The 15,181-nt window shown below is 54.8% G+C and overlaps 2 protein-coding genes and 1 long non-coding RNA gene across 3 annotated transcripts in view; all 3 read left to right on the top strand.

The window, feature by feature from the left end:
• Positions 1–12,336, top strand: part of LOC308678063 (unconventional myosin-Ig-like) — a 28,549-nt gene extending 16,213 nt beyond the window's left edge. Inside the window, exons 12-17 of the mRNA XM_081344889.1 lie at positions 2,044–2,176; positions 5,884–6,050; positions 6,556–6,763; positions 9,240–9,463; positions 10,412–10,556; positions 12,125–12,336. Of these exons, the coding sequence (XP_081201015.1) occupies positions 2,044–2,176; positions 5,884–6,050; positions 6,556–6,763; positions 9,240–9,463; positions 10,412–10,556; positions 12,125–12,310 (1,063 nt within the window). The 3' untranslated portion in view covers positions 12,311–12,336. The remainder of the gene's footprint in view (positions 1–2,043; positions 2,177–5,883; positions 6,051–6,555; positions 6,764–9,239; positions 9,464–10,411; positions 10,557–12,124) is intronic.
• Positions 1–15,181, top strand: part of LOC308678096 — a 112,503-nt gene that overhangs the window by 16,718 nt on the left and 80,604 nt on the right. The gene's annotated exons all lie outside the window — the stretch shown is intronic.
• Positions 1–15,181, top strand: part of PTPN23 (protein tyrosine phosphatase non-receptor type 23) — a 113,634-nt gene that overhangs the window by 67,720 nt on the left and 30,733 nt on the right. The gene's annotated exons all lie outside the window — the stretch shown is intronic.

Below are 15,181 nucleotides of genomic sequence, written 5' to 3'. Positions count from 1 at the left end.
ATCCCCGTGACCGTGGGGATGCTGCAAAAGTCGTTAAGTGTGAAAAACGGTCATATTTGTTTCCCAGGACCATTTCAAATGGTCACTAAACGAGGTTTACGTGTAACCAGTGGGATGGCTTGCCTCCAGAGGTTGGGGGTTCCATCCCGTCGGGATGAGACTGGGCAGCTGTTTGTAGCGAATGGTACTATAAGGTCTCCTGCCCGAGCAGGGGGTTGGACTAGATGACCTCCGAGGTCCCTTCCAACCCTGGTGTTCTGTGATTCTGCAAGGGTCTCCTGCTTGAGCAGGGGGTTGGACTAGATGACCTCCAGGGTCTCTTCCAACCCTATTATACTGTGATTTTGCAAGGCTCTCCCGCTTGAGCAGGGGGTTGGACTAGATGACCTCCGAGGTCCCTTCCAACCCTATTATTCTGTGATTCTGCAAGGCTCTCCCGCTTGAGCAGGGGGTTGGACTAGATGACCTCCAGGGTCCCTTCCAACCCTATTATTCTGTGATTCTGCAAGGCTCTCCCGCGAGCAGGGGGTTGGACTAGATGACCTCCAGGGTCCCTTCCAACCCTATTATTCTGTGATTCTGCAAGGCTGTCCCGCTTGAGCAGGGGGTTGGACTAGATGACCTCCAAGGTCCCTTCCAACCCTATTATTCTGTGATTCTGCAAGGCTCTCCCGCTTGAGCAGGGGGTCGGACTAGATGACCTCCAGGGTCCCTTCCAACCCTATTATTCCGTGATTTTGCAAGGCTCTCCCGCTTGAGCAAGGGGTTGGACTAGATGACCTCCAGGGTCCCTTCCAACCCTATTATTCCGTGATTTTGCAAGGCTCTCCCGCTTGAGCAGGGGGTTGGACTAGATGACCTCCAGGGTCCCTTCCAACCCTATTATTCCGTGATTTTGCAAGGCTCTCCCGCTTGAGCAGGGGGTTGGACTAGATGACCTCTAGGGTCCCTTCCAACCCTATTATTCTGTGATTCTGCAAGGCTCTCCCGCTTGAGCAGGGGGTTGGACTAGATCACCTTCGAGGTCCCTTCCAACCCTATTATTCCGTGATTTTGCAAGGCTCTCCCGCTTGAGCAGGGGGTTGGACTAGATGACCTCTAGGGTCCCTTCCAACCCTATTATTCTGTGATTCTGCAAGGCTCTCCCGCTTGAGCAGGGGGTTGGACTAGATGACCTCCGAGGTCCCTTCCAACCCTATTATTCTGTGTTTCTGCAAGGCTGTCCCGCTTGAGCAGGGGGTTGGACTAGATGACCTCTAGGGTCCCTTCCAACCCTATTATTCTGTGATTCTGCAAGGCTCTCCCGCTTGAGCAGGGGGTTGGACTAGATGACCTCCGAGGTCCCTTCCAACCCTATTATTCCGTGATTTTGCAAGGCTCTCCCGCTTGAGCAGGGGGTTGGACTAGATGACCTCCAGGGTCCCTTCCAACCCTATTATTCCGTGATTTTGCAAGGCTCTCCCGCTTGAGCAGGGGGTTGGACTAGATGACCTCCGAGGTCCCTTCCAACCCTATTATTCTGTGATTCTGCAAGGCTCTCCCGCTCGAGACTGGGGGTTGGACTAGACGACCTCCCAGGTCCCTTCCCACTCTTGTTTATTCCGCTAGGGTCCCTTGCGACGGCGATTGTAACTGTGCACAACGGTCCTAAGAGGGGGTTCTTTCAGGGCCGTCGTAACTTCGAACGGTCACTCAACGAACTTCGGCGAGGATTGCCAGCATTCATCTGTCCTTTTTCTTTTCTTTTCTTTTCTTTCGTTTTGTTTTTGAACGGCCTTCCCCGAACTCGGCGTCAAGTCTGCTCAGGGAACCGCCGGCCTCCAAAGGCGTCGGACTACAACTCCCATCGTGCTGAGCCAGCACACACGCACACACCCCGACGGGAAAAGGCAGGGCCCTGAATCGTCCCTCGGAGGCGATTTCAAACTCCCCACGGTCCTCGGGGGCAAATAACCACCCCCCCCCGGCTTTTCAACCCTGATCCTTTCCTCCCGGCCGCCATCTTGACTTTTTTGACCCCCCTCCTCCTGCGTCTTTTCCCAGCGCAGACCCCCTCCTCCGGGAGATGTGGCCGGAAGGCAAGCAGAGCATCACGGAAGTGACCAAGCGCCCCCTGACGGCGGCCACCCTCTTCAAGAACTCCATCGTGGCCTTGGTGGACAACCTAGCTTCCAAGGTAGGTCCCCGGAGAAGATCTCCCTGCTCTTCTAGTGCTCCTCAGCCTTGGCGACCTGGAGACGGGCGGACTTCAACTCCCAGAATTCCCCTAGGACCTGGGAACCGGGGCTTCCCCAAACAAGAGACGGAGGCCGTCGCGTCGGTGGACAGTCGAGGCAAAGCTGGTGGACGGTAAAGTTGAAGTCCGCCCAGCTTCGAGCAGCCAAGCCTGAGGCTCATCCTTCGGCCTCCTAAACATGGGTGGACTTCAAGTCCCAGAATTCCCTCGTCTTGAGAGCAGGGGCTCTGAAAGAGGGAGACTGGGGCTAACAAAGCACCGGGGAACCTCGGTGGACACCTTCCCACGTGTCTGAGATCCTCCTCCGAGGTCCCTCAACCCTCGGCAAGTCCCAGAATCCCCCAGTCCTCTGCAGACGGATCCCAAAAGGGAAGACTGGGGCAAGCAGTGTCCTCCTTCTCTGACCGTGTCCCTCGACCTGGTCAATCGAAAGACAGGTGGACTTCAACTCCCAGAATCCCCCAGTCCTAGGAACAGGACTCTGGGCCTAACCAGCCTCAGTAGACACCTTCCCAAGGATCTGAGATCTTCCTTCGAGGTCCCTCAACCCTCGGCAAGGTTACAAGGGTGGACTTCAAGTCCCAGAATCCCCCAGTCCTCTGCAGACGGATCCCAAAAGGAGAGACTGGGGCAAGCAGTGTCCTCCCTTCTCTGACCGTGTCCCTCGAGCTGGTCAATCGAAAGACAGGTGGACTTCAACTCCCAGAATCCCCCAGTCCTAGGAACAGGACTCTGGGCCTAACCAGCCTCGGTAGACACCTTCCCAAGGATCTGAGTTCTTCCTTCCAGGTCCCTCAACCTGGCCCACCTGCAGACAGGGTGGACTTCAACTCCCAGGATTCCCCAGTCTTGTGAACCCGGATCCAAAAAAAAAGGAGACTGGGGCAAACGGGGAAACGGGGGCGGGGGGGGCGACGTAGTAGACACCTTCCCAAGTGTCTCCTGTCCTGTGTTCCTCACTGTTGGCAACTTTAAGGCGGTGGGTTTTCAACTCCCAGAATTCCCGGGTTCTGGGAAGGGGGCTCCAAAATGAGGGACTGGCGTATTGGGGGAGGGGACTTCAGTAGACACCTTCCCAACTGTCTCAGATCCTCCTTCTAGGCCCCTCAACCTTGGCAATCTTAAAACGCTGGACTTCAACTCCCAGAATTCCTCAGTCCTATCAACGGAGCTCCGAAAGAGAGAGACTGGGCCTAAGAAGACTCAGTAGCAGTGGTTGGATTTAGCCAGTTTGCACCAGTTCGGCAGAACCGGTAGCTAAATTTTGCCGAGTTCGGAGAACCGGCTTAATGCACAGAGCTTCCGGAAGTCCAGTGTAGGCCTCGGAGGTCTGGAGGAGGCCTTCCAGGCCTAGAACGGCCTGCCAGAAGGGCGTGGATGCCACTTCCAGAAGTCTGTTCTAGGCCTCAGAGGCCTGGAGGAGGCCTCCCAGTCTTAGAACGGCCCGCCGGAAGTGCGTGGATGCCACTTCCAGAAGTCTGTTCTAGGCCTCAGAGGCCTGGAGGAGGCCTCCCAGTCTTAGAACGGCACGCCGGAAGTGCGTGGATGCCAGTTCCAGAAGTCAGTTCTAGGCCTGGGAGGCCTGGAGGAGGTGTCCCAGGCCTAGAACAGCCCGCCGGAAGTGCGTGGTTGCCACTTCTGGGAGGCTGTTCTAGGCCTTGGAGGCCCAGGCCTGCATTCAATAAGAGAATCAGTTGTTCAGGTATTTGAATCCCACCGCTGCTCCGCTGACACCTTCCCAAGTATCTCAGGCCTTCCTTCTATGTTCCTCAACCGTGGCCATTTTTAAGATGGTGGACTTCAACTCCCAGAATTCCCCAGTCCTATGAACAGGACTCTGAAAGAGAAAGACTGGGCCTAACAAGCCTCAGTAGCAGTGGTTGGATTTAGCCAGTTTGCACCATTTCGGCAGAACCGGTAGCTAAATTTTGCCAAGTTCGGAGAACCGGCTTAATGCACAGAGCTTCCGGCAGTCCAGTGTAGGCCTCAGAGGTCTGGAGGAGGCCCCGCCAGGCCTAGAACAGCCTGCCGGAAGTGCATGGATGCCACTTCCAGAAGTCTGTTCTAGGCCTCGGAGGCCTGGAGGAGGCCTTCCAAGCTTAGAACGGCCCGCTGGAAGTGCATGGATGCCACTTCCAGAAGTCTGCGGTGGGCCTCAGAGGCCTGGAGGAGGCCTCCCAGGACTAGAACAGCCCACCGGAAGTGCGTGAATGCCACTTCCAGAAGGCCGTTCTAGGCCTCGGAGGCCCAGGCCTGCATCCAATAAGAGAACCGGTTGTCCAGGTATTTGAATCCCACCACGGCTCCGTCGACACCTTCCGAAGTGTCTCAGGTCCTCCTTCGATGTTCCTCAACCGTGGCCAATTTTAAGATGGCGGGCTTCAACTCCCGGAATCCCCCAGTCTTCTGAACTGTGCTTTTGAAGAGGGAGTCAGGGACAAGCCAACATCTGGGGCTCTTTTCCGGTTGGAGAAGGAGGAACTCCGGATGGGGAGGGAGCTGCGACGGTCGCCCGTCTATTTTCAGCTGCGCTGGCAGCTAAAATTAGAGGCCTGCCAGATGGCGGCTTGTGCAGGACCGGTGTGCTATAAATAAGCCACACTTAGATGGAGATTACGGTTAGTTTTAAAGGTTTCATTATGCAACGCCTCCATCAATACAAAGCAAGAGCCGAAGCATTTAAGGCTCTAAAATCTTGCAAAAGTCGATATATCGGAGACTAGACATCAGCTGAAATCCTCTCCAGTATAAGTGACACAAAGACACTCTTTCTGGCTGTTGGCAAGTTTTTACAGGTTGTCCTTGATTTATAGCCACCAACTGAGCCCCAAAATTTCCGTTGCTAAACGAGTTTTGCTTCGTTTTATAAACTTTCGGGCCATCATTGTTAAGTGAATCACTGAGGCCGGGCAATGAGTAACCAGCAAAAAGGGGATCTCGTGACCACCACCACCCCCCGCGATACGGCAACCGTCATAAACACATGCTGGATCATGCGATTGTGAGAACACGACAATAGTCATAAGCCCAAGGACCGGTTGTCAATCACATTTTTCAAGGCCATGGTAAACTTGGAACAATCACTAAACGAATATGGGCGTTAAGTCGAGGACTGCCCCTAGCATTAACGTCTCATTTATGAAACCACAGCTATATCGGTGGTCCTCGACTTACGACCGTTCACAGTGACCATTTCAAGTTACAACGGCACGGGGAAAAAAGGAACTTAGGACCATTTTTCACACTTAGGACCGTTTCATCATCATCCAAATTCAGACGCTGGGCAACTGTCTCATCTTTATGACGGTGGCGGTGTCCCCGCAGTCCCCTGCTCCCCTTTGGCAATCATCTCATTGGAAAGTCAGTGGGGAAGACGCAACGGTGTGACTCACAATGGCAGGGATTCATGGCAGGGAAGGTTGCAAATGGGGCAACCGCCACTTAACAAATGCCTTGCTTAGCAACGGAGGTTTGGGGTGGTAAGACGAGGGCTACCTATCGCACTTAGCAAGACCTACCCGGTTCTAGTGTCGCCTGAGGAAACTTGATCTGATTTCTAACCAGCAACGCAATTTCAGCCAACGGGGCAAACTGGAGTCGTGAGATGGGTCCCCTCCTAACTCCGCACACGCTCCTTTTCTCCACAGGAGCCCTACTACGTCCGTTGCATCAAGCCCAACGATCACAAGTCCCCGTTGCTGTTTGACGAGGAACGTTGCCGTCACCAAGTGTCCTATCTGGGCTTGCTGGAGAACGTGCGGGTCCGAAGGGCTGGCTTTGCCTACAGGCAACCGTACCACCGTTTCTTGCTCCGGTAGGTTTGACGGCAAAGTCTTTGCACGCTTCCGGAAGGAAGAAAAGACGCGGGTGTTCTCTTCGGCAGCGTCCCCGGTGCCCTCGGGGTCTTCGGCCCTTCGCTGAACAGGGGGAGGAAGGTGCCGGATGCAGCTGGGAAATCCGGTGGGCCTCGTAATCCCCGTCATCGTAAATCACCTCAGCGTTAACCACACTCTCTTCTAGTACTGATGACGTTACCTAGATGGGTCATGAGATGTCGGCACAACAATAAGCAAGCTCAGAGGGCACCAAAGACCCACAGTCCTCCTTTTGCAACGGCGAGAAAGGCCAAAACGGAGGCACGATTCCTCGCAGGAGGAAATACCGGAGCTTCGTGTTCCGGGGTGGCAACAGGCCCGTTGACTTTGCGCCGCAGAACCTCCGAGGGTCTTCCGAAGGCCCTCTGCACGCCGGTCAAAGCAGGCCCAATTCTCAGACTTTCTTCTTCTTCTTCTTCTTCTCTTCCCCGCTCCCCTGCCCAGTTACAAAATGACATGCGAATACACCTGGCCCAACCACCTCATGGCCTCGGATGCCGCAGCCACCCAAGCCCTGATGGAGCAACACGGCTTCCAGGACGACGTGGCGTACGGGCAAACCAAGATCTTCATACGGACGCCGCGCACCTTGTTTGCCCTGGAGCAGGAGCGGGCCAACCTGATCCCCATCATTGTGCTGTTGTTGCAGAAGGTACCAACGGCCGGCAAGCGGTGGGATTCAAATACCGGAACAACCGGTTCTCTTCTTGGGATGCCGGCCTGGGCCTCCGAGGCCTAGAACGGACTTCCGGAAGTGGCGCCCACGCACTTCCGGCGGGCGGTTCTAGGCCTGGGAGGCCTCGTCCAGGCCTCCGAGGCCCACAGCAGACTTCTGGGAGTGGCATCCATGCACTTCCGGCGGGCTGTTCTAAGCCTGGAGGGCCTCCTCCAGGCCTCCGAGGCCTAGAACAGACTTCTGGTAGTGGCATCCACGCACTTCCGGCAGGCTGTTCTAGGCCTGGGGGGGGGGCCTCCTCCATGCCTCCGAGGCCTAGAACAGACTTTCAGAAGTGGCAGCCATGCCCTTCCGGCAGGTCGTTCTAAGCCTGGAAGGCCTCCTCCAGGCCTCCGAGGCCCACAGCAGACTTCTGGAAGTGGCATCCACACACTTCTGGCAGGCTGTTCTAGGGCTGGGAGGCCTCCTCCATGCCTCCGAGGCCTAGAACAGACTTTCAAAAGGGGCAACCATGCCCTTCCAGCAGGTCGTTCTAAGCCTGGAAGGCCTCCTCCAGGCCTCCGAGGCCCACAGCAGACTTCTGGAAGTGGCATCCACGCACTTCTGGCAGGCTGTTCTAGGCCTGGGATGCCTCCTTCAGGCCTCCCAGGCCTAGAACAGGCTTTCAGAAAGTGGCATCCATGTCCTTCCGGCGGGCCGTTCTAAGCCTGGAAGGCCTCCTCCAGGCCTCTGATGCCTAGAACAGACTTCTAGAAGTGGCATCCACGCACTTCCGGCAGGCTGTTCTAGGCTTGGAGGGGCCTCCTCCATGCCTCTGAAGCCTGGAACAGACTTTCAAAAGGGGCAACCATGCCCTTCCAGCAGGTCGTTCTAAGCCTGGAAGCCTCCTCCAGGCCTCCGAGGCCTAGAACAGACTTCTGGAAGTGGCATCCACGCACTTCCGGCAGGCTGTTCTAGGTCTGGGATGCCTCCTTCAGGCCTCCCAGGCCTAGAACAGGCTTTCAGAAAGTGGCATCCATGTCCTTCCGGCGGGCCGTTCTAAGCCTGGAAGGCCTCCTCCAGGCCTCCGAGGCCTAGAACAGCCCGCTGGAAGTGGTATCCACCTACTTCCGGCAGGCCGTTCTAGGCCTGGGAGGCCTCCTTCAGACCTCCGAGGCCTAGACTGGACTTCCGGAAGCTGTGTGCATTAAGCCGGTTCTCCGAACGCAGCAAAATTTAGCTACCGGTTGTGCCAAAGTGGTGTGAACTGGCTGAACCCCACCACTGGTTTGTGGTCACCAGTTGGTGGGAAAGGCGGGTGTCTGGTCCTCTCGTTCCAACGAGAACCCGATCCAAGAAACGGGCGCTGTACCGCACATTTAGCGTCCCGAAACGAAACTGTTGGAATTCCGCCGTGGTCCTTGATTGACAACATTCCTAAAGTGACCGTTCAAAGTTCCGACGGCCACGGAAAGACCTATGCAACAGTCTCGCGAAGGAAAACTACAAATCCTGGCTTAACGCTCGGTATATAACAACGTTACCGGCAGCCGCCGGTTTCTGATGACCTCATAGCTAAAGATAGTCCTCAACTTACAACGGTGCATTTATAGTGACAATACAAAGTCACAACGGCAGTGGAAAAACCTATGCAACAGTCTTGCAAAGGAAAACTATGAATCCTGGCTTAATGCTCGGTATAACCATGTTACTGGCAGCCACCAGTTTCTGGTGTCCTCATAGCTAAAGATAGTCCTCAACTTACAACGGTGCATTTATAGTGACCAGTTCAAAGTTACGACGGCAGTGGAAAGGCCTATGCAACAGTCTTGCGAAGGAAAACTACGAATCCTGGCTTAACGCTCAGTATATAACCACATTGCCGGCAGCTGGCGGTTTCCGATGTCCTTATAGGTAAACATAGTCCTCAACTTACAACGGTGCGCTTATAGTGACCAGTTCAAAGTTACAACAGCTCTGAAAAAGGAGAGTTGGGACCGTTTGTCCCACTTAACGGCCGTTGAAGCATCCCTAAGGCCACGTGGTTGAAATCCGGACACTTGGCAGCCGACTCGTGCTTACGACCGTTGCGGTGTCCTGGGTTTGCGCGATCCCCTTCGGCGATCTTCTGACGGACCCAGTCAAGGGGGAAAGCCCGATTCGCTGAGCGACCGCGGGCCTCGTTTAACCCCCGCACCACTTAACGAGTATGGCAAGACGGGTCATAAAACAGGGCAAACATGTCTTAAGCGGAGACAGATTACGGTGGCAGTCGTAACACGAGGACCGCCTTTACAAGTGGGAGGGTTAAAAGGCCCTTGTCTGTGTCCGCCTGATGTGGTTTGTGCGGCGGTTGCGTTGTCAGAAAGAGGGGCAACGTAGCAGCTCACCGGACTGTGGTGGTCCTTAACGGAGTTAAAATTTTGTGTTCCCGTGTTGCGAGTCCGGATTCCGACATGCCTCTTACACCCAGGTCTGGAGAGGAGCCCTCGCCCGCAGGCGGTGCCGGTACCTGCGCGCCATCTACGCCGTCATGGCCTACTACAAGCGTCACAAAGTGAGGTCGTACCTGCTGGAGCTGGTAGGACGTTTCCAAGGGGTGCGCAACATGGCCGACTACGGCAAAAGTGTGGTGTGGCCCGAGCCTCCAGCTGTGCTGGCCCAGTTCCAGGAGATCAGCCAAGGCATCTTTTGCAGGTAAATCCCAGAATTCCCCAGCCTGTATCCTCTTAAAGCGTGCCGGCTGGGGGATTCTGGGAGTTGAAGTCAGCCTCTCTTAAAGCGTGCCGGCTGAGGGATTCTGGGAGTGGAAGTCCTCCCCTCTTAAAGCACACCGGCTGGGGGATTCTGGGAGTTGAAGTCAGCCTCTCTTAAAGCGTGCCGGCTGAGGGATTCTGGGAGTGGAAGTCAGCCTCTCTTAAAGCTTGCCGGCTGGGGGATTCTGGGAATGGAAGTCCTCCCCTCTTAAAGCACACCGGCTGGGGGATTCTGGGAGTTGAAGTCAGCCTCTCTTAAAGCGTGCCGGCTGGGGGATTCTGGGAGATGAAGTCCTCCCCTCTTAAAGCACGCCGGCTGAGGGATTCTGGGAGTGGAAGTCCTCCCCTCTTAAAGTTTGCCGGCTGGGGGATTCTGGGAATGGAAGTCCTCCCCTCTTAAAGCACGCCGGCTGGGGGATTCTGGGTGTTGAAGTCAGCCTCTCTTAAAGCGTGCCAGCTGTGGGATTCTGGGAGTTGAAGTCAGCCTCTCTTAAAGCGTGTCGGCTGGGGGATTCTGGGAGATGACGTCCTCCCCTCTTAAAGCACGCCGGCTGAGGGATTCTGGGAGTGGAAGTCCTCCCCTCTTAAAGCTTGCCGGCTGGGGGATTCTGGGAATGGAAGTCCTCCCCTCTTAAAACATGCCGGCTGGGGGATTCTGGGAGTTGAAGTCCTCCCCTCTTAAAGCATTTGAAGTTCTCGACCATCTCAGTTTCGATCCGGGAGGGGGGGGGGACGCTGGCACGGTCGTAAAAAAAAAAAGTCCCTAGTCCCTTTCGTCAGGGCCACGGCCACTTTTGACCGGTCACTAAGTGAAGCGTTGTAAATCGAGGATGACTTCTAACACCCTCCCCCCCCCCCACCTCGGTGCGTTGTCGTTGTGCGTCTACAGGTGGCGAGCCAGACAGCTGGTGACCAACATCCCTCCGTCGGAGATGGGCCAAATCAAGGCCAAAGTGGCCGCCTTCGAGGTCTTGCACGGCCGGCGGATAAACTGGGGTTGTCGTCGCAACTGGAGACAGAACTATTTGGCGTCGGTAAGTGCTTCGTTAAAAAAAAAAGTCGCGCAATCGTACAACTCTTTCGTCGCCTCCACATTTGCCTCTGTCGGGATGAAAGAATTGGGGGGCTGGAAAGGCATACGGGGGTCTACAGCCCAGGTACTCCTCAAATTATAAACATTCGTTTAGTGACGTTCCAAAGTTACGACGAGAAAAGTGACAGAGGACCGTTGCAGCGTCCCCCCCCGGGGTGTGTGTGTGTGTGTGTGTGTCACTTGATCAGAATTCAGACGACCGACAACCGACTCGTATTTACGACGGTCGCGGCGTCCCGAGGTTACGTGATAAAAATTCAGACGCTCGGCAACCGACTCGTACTTATGACGGTCGCAGCATCCCGAGGTTACGTGATAAAAATTCAGACGCTCGGCAACCGACTCGTACTTATGACGGTCGCAGCGTCCTGGGGTCACGGGATCAAACTTCAGACGCTCGGCATATGATTCGTATTTATGACGGTCGCAGCGTCCCGGGGTCCCGTGATGCTCTTTTGCGACCTTCGGACAAGCAGGAAGCCAGGTTGACTTAAGCACCGTGTGATTCGTTGAACTGCCCGCTGGGATTCACTTAAGAACGGTGGCAAGCAGCGTCGTAAAATGGGGCCAAGCTCCCTTCAGCAATTTCTCCCTTAGTGAGCGAAATTCGGGCGTCTGTTGTCGTAATTCGAGGACTCGACGTGTGGAATGCCGAAGAACAACAAAGAAACAAGCAAGCAAACAACAACGATAATCATAATAGCTGGAAGGGACCTCGGAGGTCATCTAGTCCAACCCCCTTCAGGCAGGAAACCCTACACCATTTCAGCCAAACGGCTGTCCCGTCTCTTCGTGAAAACCTCCAGCCGCAGACACTCAAACCCAGTCACGCAACACACACACACACACACACACACACACACACACACACACACACACACACAAGGAGAAAATGCCAGCTAATGACAGGGCTCCACTTAATGACGCCGAGCGGGTCTCTTCCCGGCTGTCCGTGGGAGAGGATAATTGGAGGCCTCTTGCAAGGAGTGGGTTGTGTTTGTGTCTCTCTCTGTGTGTGTACGCGCGTGTGCGTGCGTGTGCGTGCGTGTTCCCCAGATTTGCCTTCTGTTCACGCTGGGATGTGGGTGGATTTTATTTTTATTTTTTTGGTCGATCTGGGGTGGGGTGATTTGCGCAACGTTGTGCAAGGTTGCGCTGGGGGACACACAACAGGAGGCTGAGCGTTGCGGTCTCGGCTCCTCGTTCCTTTCCTATTGGCTTGGGAAAGAAATTTTTTAAAAAAACCACAAAACCTCAGGGCTAGCGTCGAAATCGCAGCCGGATGGATGGAAAGGAGACCACTCGGTCGTCCTTCGCCAACTCCCCCTCCTCCCTTCTAGCCCTGATGACGTTCCCTAGTCGGGTCCTGAGACGTCTGCAAGGAAACCAGCCAGCTCAGAGAGCACCAGGGACCCCCCAGTCCTTCCTCCTCCTCCTCCTCCTCTTCCTCCTCCTCCCTCCCCCCAAAAGAGACAGCTGATCTCCTAGTCCTCATTGCTTCCTCTGCAGGCGGAGGAGAACCCGACTACGGCTCCCCAGTTCGTCAAGCAGGTGTCAGCCCTGAAAGACAAGGTGCACTTCCGTGCGGTGTTGTTCTCCGCCCACGTCCGTAAGGTGAGATGCACGTGGCTCAGGCTGGCTGCTGGGGAATTCTGGGAGTTGAAGTCCAAGGCAGCTTCAAGTTGCCGAGTCTGAGACAGAGACAGGATGGATGGAGAGAGAGAGAGAGAGAGAGAGAGAGAGAGAGAGAGAGAGAGAGAGAGCAGGGAATAATATATGGATAGATAAATAGATAGAGAAAGATGACAGATGATGAGATAGACAGAGAGAGAGAGAGAGAGAGAGAGAGAGAGAGAGAGAGAGAGCAAGAGAGAAAGTAAGAGAGAGAGAGAAAAGAAAGAGAGAGAGAAAGAGGCAGAGACATAGAGAAAAAGAGAGAGAGAAGAGAGAGAGAAAGAGAGAAGGGGAGAGAGAGAGAAAGAGAGACCAAGAGAGACAGAGATAGAGAAAGAAAGAGAGGGAGAGAGAGAGATAGAAAGAGGGAGAGAGAGAAAGAGGGAGAGAAAGAAAAAGAGAGAGAGAAAGAGGGAGAGAGAGAAAGAGGGAGAGAAAGAGGGAGAGAAAGAGAGAGAGAGAAAGAGAAAGAGGGAGAGAGAGAGAGGGAGAGAAAGAAAAAGAGGGAGAGAAAGAGGGAGAGAGAGAAAGAGGGAGAGAAAGAAAAAGATAGAAAGAGGGAGAGAGAGAAAGAGGGAGATAGAAAGAGGGAGAGAGAGAAAGAGGGAGAGAAAGAAAAAGATAGAAAGAGGGAGAGAGAGAAAGGGAGAGAAAGAAAGAGAGAGATAGAAAGAGGGAGAGAGAGAAAGAGGGAGAGAAAGAAAAAGAGAGAAAGGGAGAGAGAGAAAGAGGGAAAGAAAGAGGGAGAGAGAGATAGAAAGAGGGAGAGAGAGAAAGAGGGAGAGAAAGAAAAAGAGAGAAAGAGAGAGAGAGAGAAAGAGGGAGAGAGAGAAAGGGAGAGATAGAAAGAGGGAGAGAAAGAAAGAGAGAAATAGAAAGAGGGAGAGAGAGAAGGAGGGAAAGAAAAAGAGAGAAAGAGAGAGAGAGAGAGAAAGAGGGAGAGAGAGAAAGGGAGAGATAGAAAGAGGGAGAGAAAGAAAGAGAGAGATAGAAAGAGGGAGAGAGAGAAAGAGGGAGAGAAAGAAAAAGAGAGAAAGGGAGAGAGAGAAAGAGGGAAAGAAAGAGGGAGAGAGAGATAGAAAGAGGGAGAGAGAGAAAGAGGGAGAGAAAGAAAAAGAGAGAAAGAGAGAGAGAGAGAAAGAGGGAGAGAGAGAAAGGGAGAGATAGAAAGAGGGAGAGAAAGAAAGAGAGAGATAGAAAGAGGGAGAGAGAGAAGGAGGGAGAGAAAGAAAAAGAGAGAAAGAGAGAGAGAGAGAAAGAGGGAGAGAGAGAAAGGGAGAGATAGAAAGAGGGAGAGAGAAAGAGGGAGAGAAAGAAAGAGAGAGATAGAAAGAGGGAGAGAGAGAAAGAGGGAGAGAAAGAAAGAGAGAGAGAGAAAGAGGGAGAGAGAGAAAGAGGGAGAGAAAGAAAAAGAGAGAAAGAGAGAGAGAGAGAAAGAGGGAGAGAGAGAAAGAAGGTTAGGGTTCAGTCTCTATGATACCAACCCCAGCAGGTGCCAGTTAGAAGTGTGACGTCCACAGGTGGGGCATTGCCATCCCATAATACCTGGGAAGTGCCAGGTTGAAGAAGGCCACTCTATCCCCGGAGGTCTCTATGACACTATCCCCAGCGGGCACCACTCAGAAGCAGGGCCTCCACAGGTTGGCATCGCCAGGTCCATCCGCCAGTTCAAGAAGACCGCTCTGTGCCTGGAGGTCTCTATGATACCAAGTCCCCCAACATCTGGAAGCTGCCAGTTAAGAGAAGGCCGCTCTGTCCCTGGAAGTCTCTATGATGCCACCTCCAAAGTCCCACAGGTTTCCCCCAACCTCAGGAAGGTTGGAAAGGCCGTGCTATCCCTGGAAGTCTCTATGATGGCACCTCCAACATGTGTCAGTTAGAAGCGTGGCGTGGCCAGGTCCTCCAGCCAGCTCGAGGAGACCGCTCTATCCCTGGAGGTCTCTATGATACTATCCCCAGCCTGTGCCAATTAGCGGCAGGGCCTCCGCAGGTGCGGCGTCGCCAGGTCCTTCGGCCAGCTCGAGAAGGCCACTCTGTCCCTGGAGGTGTCTATGGTACTACCCCCAGCGTGCACCAATTGGAAGCAGGGCCTCCGCAGGTGTGGCATCGCCAGGTCCTTCAGCCAGCTCGTGAAGGCCGCTCTGTCCCTGGAGGTCTCTATGATACTACCCCCAGCATGCACCAATCAGAAGCAGGGCCTCCGCAGGTGCGGTGTCACCAGGTCTTTCAGCCAGCTCGAGAAGGCCGCTCTGTCCCTGGAGGTCTCTATGGTACTACCCCCAGCGTGCCCCAATCGGAAGCAGGGCCTCTGCAGGTGCGGCATCGCCAGGTCCTCCAGCCAGCTCGAGAAGGCCGCTCTGTCCCTGGAGGTCTCTATGATACTACCCCCAGCGTGCACCAATCAGAAGCAGGGCCTCCACAGGTGCGGCGTCGCCAGGTCCTTCAGCTAGCTCGAGAAGGCCGCTCTGTCCCTGGAGGTCTCTATGGTACTACCCCCAGTGTGCCCCAATCGGAAGCAGGGCCTCCACAGGTGCGGCGTCGCCAGGTCCTTCAGCCAGCTTGAGAAGGCCGCTCTGTCCCTGGAGGTCTCTATGATACTACCCCCAGCCTGCCCCAATCGGAAGCAGGGCCTCCGCAGGTGCGGCGTCGCCAGGTCCTTCAGCCAGCTCGAGAAGGCCGCTCTTTCCCTGGAGGTCTCTATGGTACTACCCCCAGTGTGCCCCAATCGGAAGCAGGGCCTCCACAGGTGCGGCGTCGCCAGGTCCTTCAGCCAGCTTGAGAAGGCCGCTCTGTCCCTGGAGGTCTCTATGATACTACCCCCAGCCTGCCCCAATCGGAAGCAGGGCCTCCGCAGGTGCGGCGTCGCCAGGTCCTTCAGCCAGCTCGAGAAGG

This window comes from Vipera berus, assembly GCF_964194415.1.
Source record: "Vipera berus genome assembly, chromosome: Z".
In the NCBI taxonomy this organism is placed as follows: Eukaryota; Metazoa; Chordata; class Lepidosauria; order Squamata; family Viperidae; genus Vipera; species Vipera berus.
Note: the sequence above shows the minus strand (reverse complement) of the source record. Positions and strands in the feature narration are given on the sequence as shown.